The sequence below is a fragment of the Tauraco erythrolophus genome, chromosome 9, assembly GCF_009769465.1.
Source record: "Tauraco erythrolophus isolate bTauEry1 chromosome 9, bTauEry1.pri, whole genome shotgun sequence".
NCBI lineage: Eukaryota > Metazoa > Chordata > Aves > Musophagiformes > Musophagidae > Tauraco > Tauraco erythrolophus.
Window position 1 is genome coordinate 22,056,421 of NC_141473.1, and position 24,522 is coordinate 22,080,942.

The following is a 24,522-nucleotide window of genomic DNA, read 5'->3' on the forward strand; positions in this document are numbered from 1 at the left end:
CTCTGCCCAAGAGGAGGAGCAGCAAACTGACCTTGGATGTGCCCTCAGCCTTTCCTGCTGCTGCAATTTGTCCCTGTGCTGACTATGTGGCAATCCGTCCCCGGGGCTCACGCCTACAGCCCCGCAGCGTCACCTCACCCCCCACACAGATGGAGACGCCACCCTTAGATGCGGCTGGCGTCTTAGATGGCTTAGCTGCATCTAAACCTGAGTGGCACCACGGAGCAGGAGACAGTGTGGCACTGCCCACGCCACCTACGCTGGGTCGGAAGATCTGCCGCCAGTAGGTGGCATTTCCCCGGGTGCCTGCTTGGCACTTCCACGGTGCTCGCAGCGGGGATGCTTGAGGGGACGCTCCCAGCCTGAAGAGAAGGGGCAGGAGGTGTGGGCTGCAGGTGTGGGAAGGAAGGAACAGAAGGCCTGGAGGAGGAGAAAGGACAGCTGAGATGACTGGAGCAAACTGCATCCCGAAGAAGGGAGGCTGCAGAAGCGCAGAGGGTGTCGCTGCCCAGCGAACGCAGGCCAGGGAGGATGGGGAAGGGTGCTCAGCATGCCGGCTCCTTGGCACCTGGCCTGCCATGTCTGATGTGGGTAGAAAGACACCAGAAAGCACCAGCGCTGAAGAGAGGGTGGCAACACAAAGACTGCTGTGTTCCTCTGCTCCCCATCCCTTTCTCCCCCTCCTCTCCCAATTTATTTACCCGAGTTCAAAAGACAGCCTCACAGTCCCGAGGGGCTGGCTGAAGTGGCCAAGGGGTGGGCTGTGAGGTCATCTTTAATGAGGGCAAAAATCCTGTGTCAACAATGCTGCCCATTGTATGGCCCTGTTTAGACAATACCGGCTGGGTTCTCGCTGCTGGCAGCCCCAGGACCGGGAGCAAAGCCTGTTTGGGGTAACAGAAGGGGAGGAGGATGGGCCGGGGGCTTGGCACAGAGTCAGGCAGCAAGGGATGGGGCAAAGTGCAGAGATAAGCATCCTATCCCAGTCATCAGCTGACTAATTCTCCAAGCTGATAAGATTTCTGCACCAATGGCAGGGAATTTAGCCATCCTGGTCACAGCCTGGAGGCATGGCCCGTCACTCCAGTTATATTTGCTTTCCCTTCTGACCCTGACAATGAGACACCAGTGATTTCTGCTACCTTATCACCTCCTTCTAACCCCACATTTCCCACTCAGCAGCAGTGAGGTGGCAAAGTGAGCACCAGCTTCTTCTTTCAGCCCTGGCCCTTCCCCAGGCAGTTGTGGGAGGGCAGCTGGGGGTTTGGCCACTGCTGCTCTTCTGCGAGCTCCCAATAGCGTCTGCTAACTGAAGAGCCCAGGTAACCCATGCTGAATTTAGCCATGCTTTAAGAGTGACGATGGAGCAGAGGATCTTCAGGAGTTTGTGGGATGCACTGAATTTAGGGAGCAACAGATGATACTTTAAGGAGGAGGGGAAACATGATAGAAAGCAAGTGAGCAAGCAAGATGATGACAGTTTTTGTAAATATAAATCTCACTTGTGGTAAATGCCATTGTATCAGACTCCTCAAGTCACAGTTTCTGGAGCCAGGTGACTACACAAGAGTCTCAGCTTTCCATTTCAAAAAGGAAAGCCATTCACTACCTCTCCTGACTGAGGAAGAGCGGGTGAAAATATAACACAGGGTCACCAGATTCCAAAAGAAAGCACGGAGGAGAAAGCAACATTAAACAAGGGTGGTGACCCCACGAGCTGGTGTCTGGTCCCCTGGCATCTGAACTCCTGTGACTGACAATCCTTAAAGATCTGCAGCTGCCATCACCTTTCAAGCAGGCATTAACTCTGAACTCCCGTAGTCTGAGCCAGTCTTGTCCCAACTCATTCTGTAGCCATTGGCCACCTTGTTTCTCTGCAACACATAACTGTGCCCAAAAGCCAGCCTGTCAAAACCAGGGGGACAATTAACCTCTGAAACTGCTGGCAGCAGTGGGGAACCACGCTGGTGTTCCTCTGCTCTGCAAAGAGGGCTCAACAATGCCTTTGAAGAGCAAATTCTTTATGAGGGGAAGGAGGAGAAAGAAAGGATTGGTGAAATGACAGAAAATCACTGCTGCACTTCGCCTTGGATAAAAGGCCCATGGCATGATTCTCCTATCCCTAGAAAAAGCTCCAAAGCTGGAATTGCTTCATACTTCTTCAGGAAAACAACAGAAGAGATGCAGTAAATAATCCTAGGAGAATTTTTGCAAACCTTTCTTTTTGGCAGAGGAGAAGGGGTAGGTGTCAGCTCTTTCCCCACTTTTCAGCCTATTTCATCTTTATTTGAGTCTCCTCTTATATTTTTCGACTTCCAGTTTTCAACAAACTAATAAGGAGGAGACAGGGAATGCTGTTAAATAAGATAAACAAACGTGAAACAGACCTTGCAAAGCCCTTGCAGCAAGCTTTTTTGTGCGTGTGGCTTTTTCAACATTTTTGGAGGGGGTAACAGAGGAGATTCACTAAAATTTCCAAGATGTCGACATCAGATGAAATCTTGCAAAACTTACTGCTAAATGGAAAAGCAATACTTTTTCTTTTGAGAGGAGAGTAGGAAGGAAAATGTTTTGATGAAATGTCCTTAGCTTACCCTTGATGCTTTTTTTCTGCATCCTGGCACTGTGGTAGCAAAACCAGGCTGGTTAGTGCATCCCAGGAGAGAAATGCAACCGTTCTTTCTCATACGGGCTCTGCACACAGATAGCATCTTCTGACAAATCCCACTTCTGGTTTGTGCCTCTTTTCCCCAACCTTGATAAATAATGGAGACCCTCTGACAAAGACTACTGTGCAAGAGCTTTTCACTAGCACAGTGCCTCAACTGGGTCATGAATCTGTGGGGAGGACTTCTCAGGAAGGTGGAAACAGCCTTACATTAGACCTGCATTTCTGAAGAAACCCCGTGCTGAAGTTCATGGCCTGTGCTGCCCGTGGCATGGCTCTGCTCATCCCTGCGCACCACATCCTGGCATTGCATCTGCTCGTTTAGGAAAGATCACAACCTCAGGCAGCAGTCACCAGATGCGGAAGAATTTCATCCGTTTCCTGAGGATGATGACTGAAGCTGAATCTTTGCTAAGCAGGGCTGGTGAACTCCACCAGCAACGTACTTCTTCTGCAGGTTTAGCGGGGCAGGTCTTCCTGGAAAGAGGGAAAAGCCTGTCTGGAGAGATACAAACTAGAACAGGAAAAGCCCAGTTTAAGCTGTATTGCTGGGTCTAGACAAGACATTTCTGGTTTCCCACCTGGGCTGCCCAGTGATCCCCTCTTTTGTCTCAAGCCTTGAGCAGCAGAGCTGAGACGGGAGTCTGCAGCAGAGACTCAGATGGGCAGGGCCCAGTGATGGGGGCCAGGGGTGGGCAGAGTGCTGGTCATCGCCCCAGCCAGCAGCTCTCTGTGGAAAGGTGCCTGGCTGGCACAGTGCACTGAGCCTCCAGCCCACAAAGGGCCAAAAAGCCTTTTGATGGGCAAGGCTGGAGCTGCTGCAATCTAAACACTGGGAAAGCAAACTACCCTGCACACCTCACCAACATGTCAATGCCTGAACCTCATGGCCGCATTCAGGAGCATTAACCTGTTTCAAAAGTTATCAAATGCCAGCTGGAGAAGCTGGCCATGCTGTGAAGGGCTGTCCGTGGCACGTAAAACTTGAAACCTGGCAGGTGAGCACAGCCCTGACGATGCTCAGAATCCATCTCTCCCTCTAGGCAAGAAAAAAATGTGATGATCACCTCTCAGGATAACTTGGCAGGGGAATATACAGAAAATTTATTCCTGTTGCATGGGAGCAGCCAGACATGGTGTTAGTTTTAGAGGACGACAAAGTCTAGCTGCCCTGTATGTTTCCTCTTAGCCACGCTCCACGTCTGAGGAAAGAAACTGGTGGGAAAGGATAAGGCTCCGGTGGGTCTGAATATCTGCCAAATATCTGGCAAATCTTGACTCCTCAAAAGCCTCATTGTCACCCACCAGTAGCATTGCCAGTTCTCCCGCTGGTTCATTGCATTGAGATTATTTTCCCCATGTGGCAAGAGCTGCAGATTATTTTTTAAAATCAACAAGTACCACCTTCTTCTGTTTTCTTTATTGACTTCCTTTCTGTTCTTTCTTCTGGAAATAGCAGGAGTCAGATTTCCTTAGGGTAGTTTTTAGCACAGTTTATAGTTCTTCCAAGACTCACACAGAAAGTAGGTAGAATCTTAAATTAAAACATCATTTCTCCTCAGTGTCCACTAATGCTCAGTGTTGTTACCCAAACATTTAATGAAGAATCTTAAAAGGGATGGTTAAAAGTCCCTCTCTGACTCATGTCAGAGTTTTCACCATCTAGGAACATCTTCTGACGTGAGCTCTCTGTTTTAGTACCGTGTCTCAGAAATTAGGCAAGACTCGAGTTCCTAATGTAAAACTGAAATACAGGCTACTCTGAGACCTCTTCATCCATCACAGTGAAATGAAAAAGGAGAGATGTATTTTCCCTCTCTGCTGGACACCTCTAAATCCAGAGGACAACCAGACTACTGTTAGTTTTCACTGACACTTTTCCCTCCCACTGGTTACAATGGAGATCACTTTTGACGGCTGCCACTGAATCAACCCCACTACGTCTGAGCGGGATCAGCACAGGGATGGACTCTGCAAGGTCTTGGTTGTCTGTCTGCACCTCGTGTGCTCAGCTCCATCACTGCGGCATAGCTGCCCAGACAGGACAGGTCTGAGGGAATATGGGCTCACTTCAGAATGGCTTTTGACATCCCTGTTCCACTCCTAGAATGACTCGTGTCAGCGGGGGGGCAGAGATGGAACATGGGATACATTGTGAGTGGGGGAAGGTGCTGAAACAGGTCCTGGCCGGGGTGACGGCACCAGGGCACCCTAAGCCTTGCTGCTAAGTGGCTGAGGGTGCCTGGCACAGTGACCACACGGTGGGGTTAGGAGACCTGCCTCCAGGCTCTGCCACCGGCAAGGTTTTATTTGTAAGGGCCCTCTTTTTCACTTTTAATGGTGAAGGTCTCCTTGGGATAGAGCTTGGATTTTCCTGTTGTTGGCATTACTGGCTGCAGAGAAAGGTGTTACGGAAAACAGCTGATAGCAAACTGAGCTGCTTCTTTTTCCTTCTGCCCTCCACCAAAACGGACCGCTTTCTGATGGAAAACGGCCAGGATTCATTTTAAAACGTTACAGCCAACATTTTCCAGACCGCTTTTGCCTATCGAGATAAACACCTACACAGAGATACATGCTCATCCAGATATAGAGTTATGGCTGTGCTTCTCTTTGCAGAGATGTATGATTTTATATACCTATGTATTTATATATAACGCTCCCCATACAGACCCCCTACAAAGAGGAGATGTTTTATGCTGAAGATCCTTCTTTCCCCGCCGCACTCCGCAGCCAGCCAGGGAAGGGGCGGGGGCTCCATCGCCGCTCCTCCACACTCCTCGGGCGCCTCTTCTCAGGTCCTACGGGGCAGCCCCGACGGCGGAGGAGAGGGGCGTGCGGCGGGCCGGGTGCCCGCGCCCTGGCCCCGCGGAGGGCCGCGGCACGCAGCCCCCTCCCCCGCGCAGGCCGCCGGCCGGGCCGCGCTCCCCGCGACGGGCGCGGAGGGTGCGCGCCGCGGGGAGAGAACAGCAGATTGCGGGCAGCCAATGGCGAGGGCAGGCCGAGGTGGCACCAAATTTCCCGCAGCCAATCGGCTGGCGAGGGGGAGGGAAAAAAAAAAAAAAAAAGAGGAAAGGAAAAAAAAAAGAAAAAAAAAGCAGCCAGGCATCATGAGAGAGCCTGGCCCTCGCCATCCTCCTCTTCCTCAGCATCCTTCCTCCCGCCCCCCGGCCCGCCCCGCCCCGCCTCCCCTCCCGGGCACGCCGAGAGCCGGGCCCCCGCCGCGACTCGCCGCCCGCCGCGCTGACCCCGCGCATCCCACCCGCGGGCAGGGGGTCACCGGGAGGCCGGGGCGCAGAGAGGCCGGCCCCGCCAGCCGCCGAGCGAGCAGCCTCGCTTAAATACCTCCGCGCCCGCCGAACGGAGCCGCACAGCTCGCCGGGCGAGGGGCCGACCAGAGCCAGCCTCCTCCCGCCGCCACCGCCGGGGACCTGCGCGCCCGCGTACCGCCGCCGAGGGGCAGAGACAGAGCCGCCCCATGCCCGCGCACTTGCTGCAGGAGGAGGTAAGCGGTGGGCTGCCGGTGGGCCCGGGGGTGCGGGTGCTTTGTCTTCCCCTTTCCCCTTCCTGCTTCATCCCCGCGGCTCCGGCAGTGCTGCGATGCTGCAGTTTTGGGGAAACAGGGTCTGGGCACCCACGCGCGTTCTCTCTGTGCCGCTTCTCAGTCGTGAGGCGAAGTCATTCGGTGCCAGGCGAAGTCATTCGGTGCCAATTTAAGGCATCCGCCAAGCCTCCTGGGGAGACCGTGGATGAAGCGGGCATATCCTCCGCTGGGATTTTCTTCCCGGAGCCTGTGCCCTCGGATAGACAGAGCGGAAACTACAGGTTTACCTTAAAAACGTCCATCTGAGCATGCTGGTAAGGGCTGATTAGGAAGGTCTTTTGTGCCAAGAGGTCGTGGAGTTTTTGGTAGTGCTCAGACTGTGATTTTTTTTTTTTTAATTTTCTTTTTTTTTTCTTTTTTTTTTCTTTTTTTAATAAGAAAGGGCTTTCACTTGCAGCGTTTTTAAGGCAAATGTTGCAGCAGGGAGCGTCTCTAGGACAGACGCAAGGTGAAAGCAGCCGGCTGCCCAGATGACATGAATGGCTGTGTCTGCATTGCCTGAGCCAAGCAATCATACAATGGGGAGGCTGCCCATTTTTGGCATAAGAAGGTCTGAATAACAGCTCGGCACCAGGAAGATACATAGAGCTGTTGGATCTTTAGAGATTTTGGGTTTTATTTTTGCCCCTCCTGGCAGCCACCCTTTGCTCAAGGGGTGGCAGGGGCTTAGTTCTGGTGTTCCTATGCTCACCTTCTTATCCTTCCCCCTTCTGCCTGTGCCCTGGAGTGGAGGTAAATCACAGCCCCGCTGTCTTGCCTGTCGCCAGCACGCGAGGTCTCCAGTCCTTTTGTGCAGGTGCCGTGACCTTCCAGGGATGCTGTGATGTAAAACACTTTACTCCTCTCCCCATCCGAAACGGATGCCAAGGGCATTGTTCTCAGACCATGTTTCATGGTCTTGGCATGTATTTGGGCCATATCCTGGAGGCTGGAAAGAATCCTGTCCTTGGGTCACGTTGGGCACATTGAAATATTGTGGACCGGAGATTGAGTGCCCTGGGGCCCCTAGGCTGAACCCAGCACAGGAGCCTTTGAGCTGGAGTTGGCTGTATAAACTGGCTGGGTGTCAAGATCACCTATGGCATGTTCAAGGCTGGTAGGGTATGGAGGGATGTGTGGAGATGGGAGAACACATCTGTTTTGCAGATGAGAGCTGCAAAATCATTCAGAAATGAGGAAGAGCTCATGAAAATGATTTAGCTGGCCTCCTTCCCCTCTCAGCTCCAGACCCCAGATCAATTCCTATCCTGTTTTTCTTAGTAGGAGCCGCAGGAGCCACAGTGGCCATAAGGGGGTAAAAATCCTTTCCTTCCTCCTCACTTCTCCAGCTAAATAGCTGCCCGCTTTCCCTCCCTCTTCCTCATGTGCTCCCCCCACCAAGGCTGTAAGGTGGAGCTGTGTTTCGCAGCTACTGTATAGCCCTTTTGATTTAAGGTTAGTTTACATGTGAAAATGACCCGTTTCATTATATCAGTGTAATTCCAGCAGCATAGGTACGCTGGTAGAATTCCTCATGTGGCTACTATGACTCTGGAAGAAGAGTTTTTTTTCCTCCCTGCTCTTAATCCTTTGCACTCTCCCTCCTCCTCCTCCTTTGCCCCTGTGTAACTTTGACAGTGACATAAGCTATCGCAGAGGAGAAAAATGCAACTCCAGCCCCACATTCTTATTCTGGAAGCAGCATGTCCATATGGGGAGCGTTACCCATCTAATTATGCCACCAGATCTCTGTTGGGAATTTTTCCTGCATAGACAAGTCTTAAGTCTTTTTGGTAGATTGTCTTCCAGCCAAGGAAGAAAATTGTGCCTTCCTGCCAAAATGCCAGATGAGAATATCTGACACTTAGGAATGGGCAGGACTTTTCCTTGCCTAATCTCTGGTTTAGAAGCCATTTCTCACAGCTCTTTTTTTTTGGGAGGATTGTCTCTAAATTCTCCGGCAGCTCAGAGTATCCTACCCTCAAAACATTAATTAGGAAAGCAAGCAGATACAGTCTATAGCTGGGATGCAGAGGGAGCGGGTCCTGAGCTCAGTAGCTGCCTGGGTTCAGAAAAAGCAGCAGGATACTTCGTGTCCAGGTTTTTCCCTTTATAACCTTTGATTCCAGAAGGAAAAACTTAGAGGGCTTCCTCTGTAGAGATGATTTTCCTTCCCAAACGTGGGGAATCTTTCAGCTTTGCTGGCTCCTCCCTGTAGGAAGGTATGTCTGTAACCCTCTAGTTTCTACCCTTGGGAAAGGGAGGAGTTGGGGTGGCCACGTAAGCTGCCTGGCCTGATTCTAATGCCTCCCTCAGGAAAGTAGGCCATGCAGGACGGTGGTCTTTACGAATCCCAGGTGCATGGGTGGGAATCTGGTGTTAATTCAAGAGAGATTTCTGTTGGGAAAGTTTTCCCGGCTTGGCGATGCTCCCTCCTGTGGTCCCGGCTCTCCTGTTCCTGCCAGATGACCTTTAGTGCCCCTTTGCACGTGGAGGCAGTGGCACAGGCAGCGAGGGGACGTGTCCTTTGGGCAGGTTCCCGGGAGGTGAGGAGATGGGAGCACCATGCCCTCCCACCGTGCGCATCCCACGTGCTTGGCATCCTAGGGTTGAGCCCAGTCGGGCGCTTGGGCTCAGGCCTGACAAAGGGCTGCGAGCACCAGCGAGCACGCGGCTGTCATGATGGAGATGGAAATCGGTGATTCAGGGTTCAGCGACCTGTCTCATTAGGGTCAGTTCTGCCTGCTCCTTCCGTCATGCATGCCTGGTTGGGCAGGCTGTCACTCAGCCCGAACAAACAAGCATGTGCAGAGGCAGTGTTGTGTCATGGTTACAGGAGGGAGCCAGGAGCCAGGCTGAGCCAAGTTACTGCTTAAAACTTCCTCTCTGCGTGCTGGTGGCCTTGGCTCAGAGGATTGTCTTCCCGTGCCTCAGTTTGCCTGTGGGTGGAAAGCGGGAGAGGGATAAGAGGCTTAGCAGCAGCCGTGGAATAGGATGTCTAACTGGAAGCACACTGCTCGACTGTTGCCATCCGCTGATTTCCAAGCGTTTTGGCCTTGCCATGTCCCAGCCTGGAAGGTGAGGCAGGGGAGATAAGGAGGCACCCCAGAGGAATCCCACTGTAGATCTTCCTGGTGTTTCTCCGGGGATCCCTAGTGGGTTGACAGAAAGAGGCAGGCTATCAGGAGCAGCCCGATGATTGATAATAAAACCGTGTTTCAGACCGTATTTCTCACCCATTTCTTTGTTCATTCACAAGACTTCATTTACTGTTGTCTGCTTATGCACAAGCCCACCTAAAACCGCCTACTAATAAAACTGAAGGAAAATGAAAATCCTTGCAGCCTGCAAATGATCTCACCAAAGCCACTGGTGGAAAAAAGACTGGCTTTCAAGTCTTTTTCTGTGCTCTCTGCACCCTGTCCACCATTCACCTCCTCTCCCCAGCAAGATCAGGCCCCCTCCCTCCCAGGCCATTACTCCATGGGGCTGGAGCAGGCTCTTCTTGGTGCCAAGGGCTCAGCCAAAAGAACGGAGCCTGCCAGGGAAACTGCAGGCTGCAGGTCTTGGTACTGCCAGCCTAGCTGTTTGTGTTTCAATACCCTACATTGGTAACCACCAACTTCTTGTTTTGTTTTCCCTTTTTCCTTTTTTGAAAATGTCCATTGCCGCCTCTCCAAGGAGTTCTCCTCCACTTCCAGCACCACCACTGCTGGCACCGTCACCTCCCGGGTGACCAGGAATGGGGATGCTGTCATGGAGAAGGACTTAATCAATCACGAGGACTTGGCAGGAGACCGGGGCATGACAGACGATATCTTTGATGAGACCTACCGGGAGAAGGAGGGCCCCAAGCCCCCCATGCGATACGTCTGGAGGAATATCATCCTCATGAGCCTGCTGCATCTAGGGGCCATATTCGGGTTGATACTGATACCTTCTGCAAAGATCCAGACATTGGCATGGGGTAAGCACATTTCTCTACTTGTTTCTTGACACCTGCAAACTCATTTATTGGGTGGTATTTTTTTCCTCCAGGCCCGCAGACTCGGGGAGGAGATAGAAGGAAGTGGAAGTCTTCTGTTAGAAGCAGCTACTCAGCCAGCTTCATAACAAGCTGTGGGAGGGCTTGCTAGTATCTCTTGTAAGGTCATGCACGAGAGGGAAGGATTTGGCAGGGGACCGCTTGGCTGCTTAAAGAGTGAACTTGATTCACGGGCATTAAGCTTGGAAGTAGCCCACAGCTGAATGTGCAGCCGTTCCTGACATGAAGCACAGAAAATGTTTGATGGAGTACTGTGGCAATCCCAGAAAGCTAGGAAGAAAGGTGGTAGCAAGAGCACTTTAAGGGGTGTCTGGGGAGGCAAGGTACAGGGCATTATTTGGCATGGGGCTGCTGCCCAAAGACAAGAACCATTCCTGCTCTTACCAAGGGAGGATAAATCCTGCAGAGCCTCCACATGCATGTGAGGGGAAAGAGACAAAATGCAGTTGTGCTGAACATAAAAGTCAAGAAGCTCAGGTCTTTTATCATTCTTACAAAAGCACAGATTAGCCCCCATCATCCCGGAACTAAGCCTGACAGCTTTCAAAGAATAAATAAGCGTCTCTCCAGGCAGCAAATTCCAGTGGAAAGCACAACCCAGCAGAAGGCAGCTAGGCGAAGCTCCCCCTTTGCAGGGACCTTGTCCTGATAGGAACCAACCTTCTCCTGTGACTGCTTGAAAGGCAGCTGGGCCCGGGGCCTGGGCTGCAGGGGGGCTGTGCTTCCCACCAGCCTTTGTGTGGATCCCTGGAGGAGTCCAGAAACCAAGTCTCCCAGAGGAGGGCCGAGAGATCACATCCAGCCCCTGCCTTCCTGTGAACAGCATGCCCTGAAACAAAAAGCGACAGTCTGATTTGAGACCCCCTGGTATCGCTTTTGGTTTCAGTGGTGCTCCTGCAAAGTGCTCGGCCGGAGCAGAGTCCTGGCCAGCCCAGCTGTGGACAGGCCCTGGAGAGATCCACCTGGTCTGTCGCGCTCTCAAAGCCCACCCTCCTGATGGCTGTGAGCAACAGGCATCACCACTGACTGGGAAAGAGGTGGTTCCCTGGGTGGCCAGGCAGACTCTTTCTCTGCAGGAGCACTTCAGCTTCTCGCAGGCAGAGGCCTGGGGGATGAGCACCACTGGAGGCCACAGGACTCAGTCGGAGGCTGACTGCAGCATCTGCAAAGCAGAGGCACCGACTGTTCCCCGTGCTGCCAGCACGGCCGGTCGCGGGGCCGTTATGAAAGGCTCTGCTGAGCCTTTCCCTTGTGAACACCCAACCGGCCGCACTTTTCCTCGGTGTGGCAGGGCTGGGCAGAACACGCAGCCTCAGCACAACCTTGGAGAAGCATTTCAGGGCTCTCGGTCCTGCTCTATGTGTCCAATCCCTGGGCTCTCAGCTGGAGCCCGGGCAGGGACTGCTGCTTCTCTCACTCCCGGAGCTGACAGCCTGGGTCCTCCAACCCCAGCCAGATATCCTCAGGGCACTGGGGCAAGGAGAAGGGAAGAGATGAGTTGGGTTTACTGGTTTCATTTCAAGCTGCTGAGATGCTCTGTTGTTTCAACCATCCCACCCTTCTCCCTGGAGTCTCCCTGAGATACTTAAGTGAGCGTGAGCATCTTGATGCAGAAGGTGACTGCTGCTTTGCATTCTGCTAAGCCTCACCTTACCCCAAAATGGTCTCTGAGGCAGCATCTTTGCAACTGCGTGCCTGTTCGGGATGTCTGTATGGCACCCCATGGCATTTTGTGGGAATCTGCCTTGCTTTTTCCTTGATGTCAGTCCCTCCTGCTCCCCTCCCTCAGCCAACTCCGATGTGAAGTGCCAGTTGCTCTCCTGCCACTGTGAGGCACTGCGAGATTCCTCCGTGGCTTCTGGAGTGACAGATGCCGCAGGAGTGGGAGAAGGACAGGGAGTTTGGGGAAACTGCGCTGTTTTGGGCTGTCTGATGATCCACCCTGCCTTACCAAAGCTGGACTAGCTCCACAAAGCTCCCTGTCCTGCATCCCTGGCACTCATTCTGGGAAAGGACCACCCTTCCCTGCACCCTGCAGGCAAGTCAGAGCTTTCCCCTGTAGTCCATTCTCCTCCAGTGCTGACCAGAACTGGGATACTCTGATCCTTCACTGGTCTGGCTTCTTAGTGAGGCTCCTTGCTCCTTCTTGCCTTGCCCTTTTCTCAGTTCATACCTTTCTTTAGCACATACAAGGCATCTGTGGCTGTCATCTCAGTGACTTGCTGTTATTTTCCCAGCACCCCCTGGTAGCAAGCAGAGGAGTACGATTCCCACTTTACATACAAGGACAGAGCAGTGGAGATTTACGGTCCTCCCAGCGATACACCACAGGCTCATGGCAGAGCAGCTGTCCTAGTGGTACTTCTGGAGCTGCTGGGGTTTTTGCTTGTTTCTTTGTTTGTTTTTCGGATCATTCCTTCCTTAGGCTGTATACATATAACATAAAATTAACATGGCCCCAGATGATCTGTGCTGTGATGCTACAGGCAGCTGTGGTGCCTGGTAGCTGGTCTGCCTTCTATATTTTATTAGAAAGAGCAATCCCCTGCTTATACCCTCTTCATCCAGGCCACCGTCTCCTTGATGTTCCTGTCCCTCTGAAACCAGTTACATTGGTGACTGTGTCCTCTTTTGTTTTCATTTCTCTGTGTGCTAATTCCTCTTTGTCTCTCACGCTCTCCAGCCCTGCCTTCATCATTGTTTGCTGTTCTGCATTGCTGTGTGCATTGTATGCCCTGATCTCTTTCTGGTACAGAGCTTCCCAGAACGAGACAGGGTTGTTGATCAGGTGAGAGTTCTCAAGCCCTTCCAGCACTAGGGCTTTCTAGCCAGTTCCCCTTTTATTTACTGCCTTCTCCATTGCGCAGTCTTTTCAGGGATCATGGGCAGATTTCATGTCATTTGCCAAACAGCGTAGAGCTTGAGTCTGGAAGGGCAGGATGCGAAGGTGATTGACAGTTTCTTTTCTCAGTGCTCTGAGCCTCCCTGAAAACATGATTTTCAGGTTGTCTTCCTGGCCCTCAGGTGCAGCAGACTGACGATATTTGCGTTAACCCCTGTTGGCCTGGCCAACAATGTCTGTAAACAGTGACAGTTCCTCTTGACGTGGTGTTATGACAACAGCCCAGCTCCCTGCAGTGCCAGCAGTGGCAGCAGCATGGGTTGATAGCGGTTTTTGTTGCCACTGCATTGGACCAAGGAGAATCTGGCTGGATAACTTAGGCAAATCTTGAAAATCTCAGCCAGTACTATCCCCAGGGATGTGTCCAAGACTACTGCTGGCAACACCTCCCCACTTAGTGACCTCTCCAGGCTTAACTAGCAGGTGGCGTGCTTCTCCTCCAAGCGTGGAGGGGAACTTCTGATTTTGCTGGATAGAGAAGTTAGGTTTTAGCAACAGTAGCTCCTATTGCTCCTCCTAAACACTATTCCCCATATGCAGCCTGCATGCTTTTCCTTGGTATCTTTCTCCTGAGAGTAACCTGACTCACCTGGCTAGCAGGGGCTGGGAGGCAAGGAGGGAGCAGTCTAAAGCTGTAGTTTTCCTTTGCACTGAATAAAAGCTCAAGGACACCTGTTGGAGCAGGGACACCTCTTCATGTAAACATCCTTGGTGTTGACTGCAGGTGACAATGCCTTTAGCATATTCCTGGCCTCCCATCATATCTTGAGGTCTGAATCTGGGCCCTGAAGAGGTAAAGGTTAGTGAGTCATACAGACATGACTGAATCTGGAATGTTTTGGGTTTTAATTTTTGGAGCATTGAGTGCATATTACTGCCACTGCCAGTGGCCATAAATCTTTGTATTCCAGTTGAATGGGTCATTGGGAACATCACCTGGGAGTTGACAATCTTTTGGATCTTGGATACTTCAAAGCATGGTGTGGCTGATAGAGTCCCTAAGTCCTTCAGTTTGAGGCAGCTTCACAAGGCATCTCTGAAAATCTGTGCTACTTTATTTCACCTTCTCTATTCTCTTTCCAATTTCATTCCTAGTGGGTGATCTTGGAGGAGATTTTCTTCTTCCTTTACTGTGAGATGCTCATTCCCTGCCTATGCAGTGATGATCATTGTACCTGTTTATGGGAATGAACCCTCTGAATCGTTAGGGTGCTGGATTCTTCTGTATTCCACCAGGCTTTTCAATCCTATTGTCCATATCCTGTCACTGCCACAATAACTCATAGATATGGCTGATGAAGCTAATACCCCTAAGTACGGTTTGGGTTTCTGTAGGGCTGGGTGCCATGCATGCATTGACTGAAAATCAGCTCTTTTCCCACAGAAAGCACCTGCTCCTTAGGTAAACTACAGCTGCTGTATATGGGCAAGAGGCAAGGCAGCATGGGATTATAATTAGAGAGCTGTGTCCATTGTAGTGACCTGGGACGCAGCTCCAAGAGAAGTCAACACAAGCTGCTGAGGTTCGTGGGCTTTGGATGAAGGCCGTGACTGTTCTATACCCCACCCAAAAGCAGTGGGTACTCTTCCAAATTTTTAACTAAAGCTTTCATTCAAGGCTTCTCAAAAGCAAGTACTGAGTTGTCTAGTTTCTGGGTCTGTCAGTGTCCCTACCACATCTCTTTTATGACTCCTTGCGCTTGCTGATCTGTCTTCATTGCTGGTGTCCTCTTTTCTCAAGGGGAATATCCACAGGTAAATTCTGAGAATTGCATGTATAAAAGAGCTACAGATGATCTTACTTATTGCAAAGCTTAAATACCACAATCCTCAACCAGAGTCATCTTCCCGGAAGCCTCTTTTACCGAAAAATTCCCAGTCAGCATAGGAGGATTCATTAGAAAAGGAAGCCTGAACTCAGGGCTAAAACAGGGCCTGTGCTCACCTAACCTGACATTTGCTTTCTGGTGCTGTTGAGGAACATGGAAGATTGCAAAGTTCATTTCTGTCCCCAGTGCACTGTTACCTCATGCCTGTTTCCCCACAGTGGAGAGCGGGGCCCTTTCCCCAACAATTTGCCCCCTACATCCAATGCAAGCCAATGTTGTTTTCCACAGACTCTGTCTGGTGTTTCTCATAGAGTCTATATAGGTTGAAGGTTAAATCCAGGCTCCTGGATGCTGCTCACAGCTCTGCCATAAACTGCTTGTTACCCTTGGAAATCTACCTCAGCTACTGAGGTGTGCAGTGTAGGTATAAAGCTGCCCAGAGGTTTTATGAAATGTGGTTTGCAGGGTATAGCTGCTTATGTTCAGGGGAGAACGGCAGTGAGTCACACTTCTGGTCCTGGTAGGAAGTGTCTGAAACATCCAGGAGCGGATTTTGTTGTTATTGCAGTGTCTGAGGCCAGAGAGGTTGTGCAAATCAGAGTCATGTGGGAGGTGCTTTTTCAAGGTTTGCTCTTCTGTGTGAATCTGTGGGGATAGTGACTGATTTAAAATGAGTCTTAAAATCCACAACCAACAGGGAGCTGGTCATGAGCTGGTTCATACCTAAGTCAGCATCATGGGGCTGGGTGAGACCTTTACGGTGTCCAGCAGAAGTACGTTCCCGTCAGTAAGGCCGAAGGGAGACCTGAACCCAAGGCCGTGCTCCAGCGTCCCTCCCTTCTCCCCTTCCAGGTTTGGGCAGCTTTGTGAGCTTTACTCGGCTCTGTTGTCTCATGTAAAGGCCGGATCCTGCTGCATTTGCATGCATTTTCATCCCTCGTCATGCCCTATAAATCAGCTATGAGCAGCGACTGCTTGGTTCCTGCGAGAGACCGCAGAGGTGCTGGGAGACACGAGGCAGAGGTGTGCTGGTCTGAGGCTTGCGGTGGATTTGGTGACAGGCGGGGAAGCCCAGGGGAAGGATGAAGATGGGAAGTCATGGTCGGATCAGCAGGCAGGGAAGGTCACTGTTACACAGTGGGACGGGAGTGAGGAGGGTTCATGCAAGTTTAAGGAGCCAGAAGAGAGTTTTAAATCAGCCGAGACCAGCTTTTAGAGGATAAGAGATTAGGTTTGGAATGTAGAAAAACAAAAACGAGGTGACAGAAGGAAGAGGGAGCAGGAGATGATAGGAAATACAGCCTGGATCATTTTGAATGAAAGAACAAGGCAACAGTGCCTTGCGAATGTCTCAGATCTCTGATTCCAGACAAGTTTCTGGCAGAGTATCTATTTTCTGGGTTCAAGATAAGCTTGATTAGAGCCATTTGGCTGGACTGAATGGTATTGTTGAGCATAGCAGTGATTCCTATCCACGTAGGAATTGTGTAAGAATACAGGGGCTGTTTCCATGAGTGAACCAATTGGCTGAAATCTGCAAATTTTTACCAAGGAAAGAGTCCCCCAGGGGTCTGAAGGTGGATCAGTTCATCTATGCACAGTTGTGCACCCTTCCCTCTCCATGTCGGAGCTTGCAGGGCAAGCCAGCTGTCGAATGCCCTCTGTCTTTCTGCCAAACTCCCTGTCCCTTCCTTCCTAGAGAAAGAGTTAATTTTCAGATGCAATTTTCTTCTTATCCCCAGCTTCCTAGTGTAATGCTGCTATGACCCTATTGGGGTCTTTTGTCCATTTTGGTTCTAGGACCAGGTGCTAGAACCCAGGTTAAATTCCAGAGGTCCCAGGAGGACATGTGGGAACACATAGACTGGGGCAGACATAAACACGTGATCCAGAGGGAGAGTTGCTGGAAGCAGTCACTCTGTACAATTTTGACCATCTTGCACCACAACAGATGGCACTATGTTGAAGAACCAACCCTTGTGACAACTTTTGTCAGGGGAAGCCTGAAGTGCGGAAGTGATTTGCCCCACATAGCTTAGAAAGCCTGTGGTAGCTTGGACACTCTCATGTTGATTTTTGTTGCCCTAATCTGTGCTATCCCTGGGTTCTTCTCTTGCTTATACAGCTTTGAGGGAAGGCCTGCCTTTGTGGTGTTCTGCGTGAAACCTTGCTGCAGGCTGACTTGCTCTAACTGCTCCAACACTTTTTTTCCTCTCCAGCCATTCTGTGTTTCCTGTTGAGTGCTCTGGGGATAACAGCTGGATCTCACCGCCTCTGGAGCCATCGGTCCTACAAAGCCACACTGCCTCTGCGGATCTTCTTGACTATTGCAAACTCCATGGCTTTCCAGGTAAGCACCTCCTCAATGTGCCACTGGTCCTCAGAAGTGTTCACCTGAATCCCTGTCTCAGATACAAGGCATAAGCTGATGGAGAGGTGGTTCTCTCCTACTACCTCTTGTTAGGAAGCAACCTGCTGTTTCCATCTAACACTGCGGTGCTAGAGTCCATCTCATGGTCTTTACCTTGTCTCATCAGAGGGTGACTCTGAGACAAACCAGGTAGGAGAGGACTGTTGGCCAAGACCAGGGGTAGGAAGGCTCTCAAAGCAGGAATGTACCCTTCTCTCAAGGTGTGATCTCCCTATGCCTGCTCCAGGTCCTATGGAAGAGGTGTGGAAGTGCTAAGTGCTCTCCTGGTGTTGGGTTGCCTCACCCTTCTTTTGCTGCACAGCTGATAAGTGGGGAGACATCTGCAACAGCCCACAGAGCCAGGCTGTGGAATTTGCTGCTGCAAAATGACCAATAACTTGTTGAAATTATGCAGTTAGGGGGATGCGTCTCTGGTTCAGAAGAGTAATATTTAGGAATAACCCTGTTATATGTCACACCACTGGCTTCCAGAGAGTCATCCCAGGTCAGTGATGTTTCAAGGAGAGAAGGGCTGGGCCCATTCAGAGTGGCACAAGTGAGGGCAGGCAGCTGATAAGCACTTCAGGACATTGCCTAACCACTCATGAGAGCACTTCACAGTCCATAAAGCAAACAAACCAGGAAGACCTTAGGAACTGTAGAAAGTAGCCAATATGGCCCTTTAAAGTGAAAACTGAGATTGGCATGGCACAGAAAAATCCTGGCAGTCTCTCAGGTTTCCTGCTGTGAGGCAGCTCTAATGGCACTCCGTCCTCCAGCTGTGCTCAAAGGGAATTCATGCAGGCTTGCTCATGTGTAGGAAGTACTCAGGAGGATGGCTGGGTGCAGCACTTTCTGCTACAAGAAGGTAAACAGAAAAGTATCACTGCTGTGCCTCTAAGTAATTGTCCAGCTGAGGATTGGGGGAACGGTAAAGCCCAAGTGGACCAGGTATTTTAGAGCCATTATCTCCCTTTCCCCTCCCTGTAGCCATAGAGGCTATCAGTTCATGGACATGTAATCAGAACAGGGTGGGGATGTTTTTTTTCAGCCTTTCTAAAACACAGTTCACTTTTCTCTGCTGGTACCAAACCAGAGTCTTTCATGAAGAAGAGGAAGGACCAAGCTGCTGACTCCAGCTACTGATCCAGCACTCAGCAAGGGAATGGGATGGGCTGCTGTGCGTTGGCTAGTCCCACACAAACACCGGGTTATAGGGCAGGGGGGGAAAGAATTTGCTGAGCTATAGCTGTAGGGGATAGGAACAGACAAAGATGAGAGGCAGACAGATATTTCAGCTTCAATAGAAACTAATCCAAACTTTTACTGAAAACTCAGTGCTGTTCCCCATGGGTGTATTTTTTTTTTAATATTTACTTTCGATGAGATCGAGGAAAGTTTTATTTTAAATTTACCTCATTCCTGTTAGTGGCAGAAGCTCTAAGATCAGACTGGTAACTTCTAAGGCCAGAGAAGACTATAGATTATATTATCTGAGGTCCTCCAGAAAATGCCTGTTGGCTGCTTGGAGACCTATGGCTTGTGATTTCAGGGAATTTGGGAATTCTGCCCCTAGTCGTCTCCTCCACCTGCAAGACTAAGCAGCTGCAGCACAGCAGAAGCCCTCCTGGTTATAGCCTTGTCCTGGCTGGAAACTCTCAAGGGAGGAGGCATTCTCGTAGGCTTTGCTTGCTGGTGTTGGAAAGCCATGATTTTCAGACAAGTTTGCAGTTTAGAGGTGGTCCCAAAATAAGATCTGCAGAAAAGATATGTGCTAAAAATTCTGACTCTTCAACTGTGAGACCCCTGATTTGTGTTTGTGCACAGCATGTGGTGGATGAGGTGCTCCAGCTGCCAGGTACATGCTCTCTTTCCAAACTTGTGCCTCCTACCTCCAGCAGAAGGATTTCCAGGAGACAGGGAAGGCCTCCCCAGATGTGTAAACCCAAGCTCTCTGTCAGCTTTCAGACTGGGATTATTTCTTGTGTTACGTGATGCTGTGTAGGGTCTGGGATGTGAGAGAGACTTTGGGTCACAGGTACTGGCTGTGCCTCTCTGCTTACTGGGTAGGGAAGGCTGCTGGTCTACCCTCTTCTGAGGGGATGCTGAGTGACCAAGCTCCAGCCAACATGGGTGCGGGCTCATGATATTTGGAGGTACTCAGGGCTTGGCTAGAAGGCAGACAGCTGTTCCCAGTATTTGGAAACAAGAGAGAGTTGAATGCTGGCCCGTGTCTATCATTGCCTTATTGCATGGCCTGCAGGTAAATCATTTTATCTGAGTTGAAGGATGAGTGGTTACAGCACTTGAGAGGGACTTGAGCAGGCTCCCTGTGTGGATAAGTCACTTGGTCTTTCCAGGCAAGGAGTAGGGATGATTATGCCGCTTCCCTACTTTCAAAGTGTTTTGAGGAAAAGTCCTATATATTTAGGAGCTTAAGGAGCCTCTTGTGTAATACGAGCAAAAGAGGCGAGCCTGGATCTCTGTTTCATGTTTTCTAGGATGGTGTAACACATGTGCTTTATGCACATCGAAATCTTAGTATAAAGGAATGATCACAGGCTTATTAAAATCTATTCTTAAAACTGGCCAAAACAATCATTTTTTAATACAAATGGTGAAAGCTTTGACGTTTTCCAACCTCTATTGATTTTGCAGCTTAAATGGAACAGTTAAGGGATTGGAGTGGGGGTATTTTTGAGAGTTGCCATTGAAATGGTATGCTTATTCTGTTTCTAAAGAGGAGCCTTTGTTTCAAGACTGTTTTGATTTCCAATGAGACAAGAAAAAGTTAAAAACCCCTCAGCCCCAAGTTAAACAGATCTGTCTGATTTGGCAATCTCAGGAAAAGCAAGGCAGGTTGACCCATCGAAAATGTCCAGTTGAAGGGAAGGGACAGGTTGGTCAATCCCAGCTGGCACTGTGACCAACAAGAGCTGAGCATGTGAAGGAGGAGGCACCACCCGGCCAATGAGAGCTGGCTATTGCAGGGAGGGGGAACGGGCTGAGCAATCAGAACCTGTGATGCTGCAGAGGATGTGCAAACCAAAGCTTCAAGGTAACCAATTAAAAAAAAAAAAAAAAAAAAGTCTTGTCAGAGAAGCAGACTTCAAAGAAAATTCAAGTGGTTGAGCAAAAAAAGATCCAACCTCTGTTTTAAAAGCCAAAAACCTCAAACTAAAGAAGATAAAATGATTGATAGGAGTTCAAGTCAATGAGATTTAGGTGCCTAAATGTTTTAGGCACTTTTGTTAATTTGAACGAAACATCTCCAGCCCTGGCCCTAAGTCTCCACTCCTGTCCCCTTGCAGAATGACATCTACGAGTGGGCTCGGGACCACCGCGTCCATCACAAGTTCTCCGAGACAGACGCAGACCCTCACAATGCCATGCGGGGCTTCTTCTTCTCCCATGTCGGCTGGCTGCTGGTGCGCAAGCACCCGGACGTCATAGAGAAGGGCCAGAAGCTGGACCTGAGCGACTTAAAGGCTGACAAAGTGGTGATGTTCCAGCGGAGGTGAGTGGTGGGGTCAGCCCCAGCACAGAACTGTGTGGGATGGAGCAGGGACTTTGCAAATGGGCTGGGGACCCCAGGCACCTTTGATGGAGCATGAGAGGATTGAGGGCATCGTGTGAGAAACATGAGTCTTCAGTCTGCCCAAGGCTTTGCTGTGAGTTGAACTGTGAGAAATGAGTTGTGCCTCTCCTATAGAAAGTATTTAGGAGCTAGTGCTACCTCCAACCCTCTCACACCCCTTTCTTGCCTGCCTACCCTGTAACATCTTGCCAGCAGTGGGCTGAGCTTCCCACCACAAAGTACCTCCACGCCTGCCTGCCCATAACCCACCTGCTGCTTTGGTTGGCCCAGAGCCCAGCTGCAGGTGCCCCTGAGCCATCCTTGGAGATGTTGTGGTACACCGTCCAGGCTGTGACTCTGTCAGTCTCCCATCAGTCTCCTGGAAACAGTGTCATGAAAGAGAACTTGGAAACGGAGACATGAGAGAGGCAGTCATTGGGGAGGATAGTCTTGATTCACTGGTGCCTCTTGGATGGGGTGTCTCTCAGTTGTCTGGGGCTATACTGGGACTGATCCCCAGAGGAGGCGAGCCTGTCACCAGGGCTGCAGTGATGGGGGACTGAACCCACCCTTGCTCGAGAGGTCCCTAGTTCAGTCCCAGACAAACCAAGCAAGGTTTATGGCTTCCCTCCTTTTCGTGCCTGGGATTTTTCTTGTGAGTCATCAGAGTGGTTCAGTTTCCTCTACTGTCATCCCTCTAGTGTGATAGTCCCCACATGCTCATCTTCTTGATGGCACAAGTGTTTTTCACTTGCACTTGTTGGTGGGGTGTATTGGTAGGCAGGGCCAAGTCTGCAAGGAGTTGCAGCACTGCACCAGAGCTGGAGAAGGGACCTCCTGTGGGACTCTGCAAGCATGGTTTTGCTTGTATGGGACCAAAATAGCTGAGAAGCAGATGAGACCAAAAGCAGCAGCTGGTGTCTGGACTCATGATGATAGAGACATTGCTTTGTCCACTTGAGATTGAGACAAGGAGGACAGGAGTTTAGTCCAAGTCTCTTACCCAGTGGTAAGACCCTGGCGCTAAGTCTCCAGGAATAGCTTCTGCTCATCCAGGGCAAATGATACAGGGCTCAGGGGTGAGGTATTTCTGCACTTGATTTTCCCTGTATAGCTGAGGGAATACTCCAAAGGGAGGACTGAACCAGCTCTTCTTGTCCTGCCTCTGCCTCTGAACACTTTCCTCCTGGTCCCTTCCTTTCCAGATACTACAAGCCCTCGGTGGTGTTGCTGTGCTTCACGCTGCCCACTGTAGTGCCCTGGTACTTCTGGGATGAATCCATCGTCATCAGCTTCTTCATTCCAACCATCCTGCGCTACGCCATAGGGCTCAATGCCACTTGGCTAGTGAACAGTGCTGCTCACATGTTTGGCAACCGACCATATGATCAGTACATCAACCCACGGGAGAACCCCCTGGTCAGCCTGGGGGCCCTAGGTATGTTCAGCATCCATGTCTTTTGCTGCAGGTAGACTGTAGAGCAGGGACTGCCCATTGGGGCTGCAGCTGCTTCTAGAAATTCCTGTGAATCAAGGTGTCCCCATTTCTGCCTGCACCCTTTCCCTCCAGCCTTTGCATCTGGGGGTGTTTCTCAGGCTGGCCAGTGCGTACTTAAGGGCAGTGGGATTATCAGGTCCCACCAGCCTCTCTCCAGGCTGGAAAGGACTCTGTGCTACACTTAGCACCTCCTTATCTCAATAGCTGTATTTTATTTATTCTGCTCAAAGGTCTCTCTGCCCCGTTCACCAGGCTGAAAAACGTGTGCTGCAGTCTCTGCTTATCTGTCTTAGATTTGTCAACTTGAAAACCAGCAAATGTACATTTGGACATGTTCTGAGGGCAGCTGGTGATTTTGGGGGTGCTTGAGGATGAGACAAGCCAGATCATCTCATGTGTTTTTCTGAAATTTTGGAGACTTAGGTACATCCCAGGGTCAGCATTTGCCCTGATCTGTCCTCCCCAGCCCAAATCCTCGTCTCGTTTGCATCACTGTATGTCACTGGGGCTGCACTGATTTCCACCACTGAAGCATCTGCTCCTGCATTTTTAGTAGGGAGGGATTTGAACTGCAGAGACTCAAGGGGCAAAAGCAGGAGTCCGGCCGATGTCATTGAAGGGGTGAGCACTGAAGCCAGTGTTGACAGTGTCCGGAGCAGAGGATGGCTGATTGGGTAGATCGCTTAGTAGAAGTCTGTCTGCGTTATACTCATCTGGAAATGTCCTTTAGATTTTGGCATTAAGACTGCCAGTGTTGTAGGAGTATTGACTGGCCTGGCTTGTCGAGAACTTGCTGCAGGTCTAGCTGGTAGCTCAGCCAATACTAGAATGTTTCTGGTGGTGGCAGAGGAAAAGCCACAAGAATTCCCCTGGTGTTTTGGTGCAGTCAGTGAGCCAGAGCCTTTCTCGGTTCCTCGGCACATCCTCGTACTCCTCTAAAGCACCATAGATCCTCTGTGACTGTCATTGCCTCGTTTGGGCCAGCCCAGGCATGCTGGACCATGCCCAAATGAGATAGGGTAGGTTGTAGAGAGGTGAAATTGTGCTGAGGGGAGAGAGAGGAACTTGGACTCAATCCAGAGCCTGTTTCAGGAATGTGGTGCTTTGGGCCAAGAGAAAGGGGCCATCACCTCGAGCTCTGCAACATCCTCTCCGTGGTCGTGTTTTGCAGGAGAAGGCTTCCACAACTACCACCACACCTTCCCCTATGACTACTCCACCAGTGAGTTTGGCTGGCGCTTGAACTTGACCACAGCCTTTATTGACCTCATGTGCCTCCTGGGGCTGGCCAGCGATCGCAAGAAGGTCTCCAAGGAGGTCATCCTGGCTCGGAAAATGCGGACTGGAGATGGGAGTCACAAGAGTGGCTGAGTTCCTGCTCCCCTTCACACACACATCCACACCTCTCCTTTCTCCTTTTTTCTCCCTTTCTCCCTTCCTGACCCCTCCGAACACGCTGGACAAAGGTTTAATGTTCTGTTTACTAACTACTGAATAATGCTACCGGTTTGCTTAAGATAATGATAATGAGTTTTAACTCCCCTCCCATGCTGTATTTTACGGGATGTATTTAAGATCTAGGACTCTGCCTTTATAACGCAAGGCCACTCCTTTCCTTCCTCCCCTTTTCCTTTCCATTCTTTCTCTCCAGCCCCTCTATCCCATCTCGCGCTTTACATTATGCTGGTCTCTGCCTGGCAGAGTAGCTGGTGGGAGGCAGCCTGAGGAGGCCCATCGCAGCTGGCTGTGTACCATGGAGATGAGGGAAGCCTGTACCAGCCAGCTGAAGAGTTGAGCCAAAGTCAGTGACCCTCTCCCCACCACCTTCCCCCCAAAACTCCTTCCTTTGTCCCTCCTTCTTTCTCAAGGGCTGCTGACACACGTAGCATGGCTAAACTGTTCTCTCTGGGAAAAGCAGCCCCGTCCCTTTCCCTTGTTGTTGGAAAGAGAGTTGTCTCTCCAAGATGTGTTCTTTCCAAGAAGTGTTCTTCCCCCTCTCCCCACCACACG

The 24,522-nt window shown here is 50.7% G+C and overlaps 1 protein-coding gene across 1 annotated transcript; it reads left to right on the forward strand.

Moving 5' to 3' along the window:
- The first annotated feature begins 6,146 nt into the window (after window positions 1–6,146).
- Window positions 6,147–23,883, forward strand: SCD (stearoyl-CoA desaturase). Its single transcript, XM_009977513.2, has 6 exons — window positions 6,147–6,173; window positions 9,933–10,218; window positions 17,247–17,377; window positions 20,749–20,954; window positions 22,220–22,452; window positions 23,684–23,883. The coding sequence occupies exons 1-6, from the start codon at window positions 6,147–6,149 to the stop codon at window positions 23,881–23,883; spliced, it is 1,083 nt and encodes a 360-aa protein (XP_009975815.1).
- Window positions 23,884–24,522: the final 639 nt, after the last annotated feature.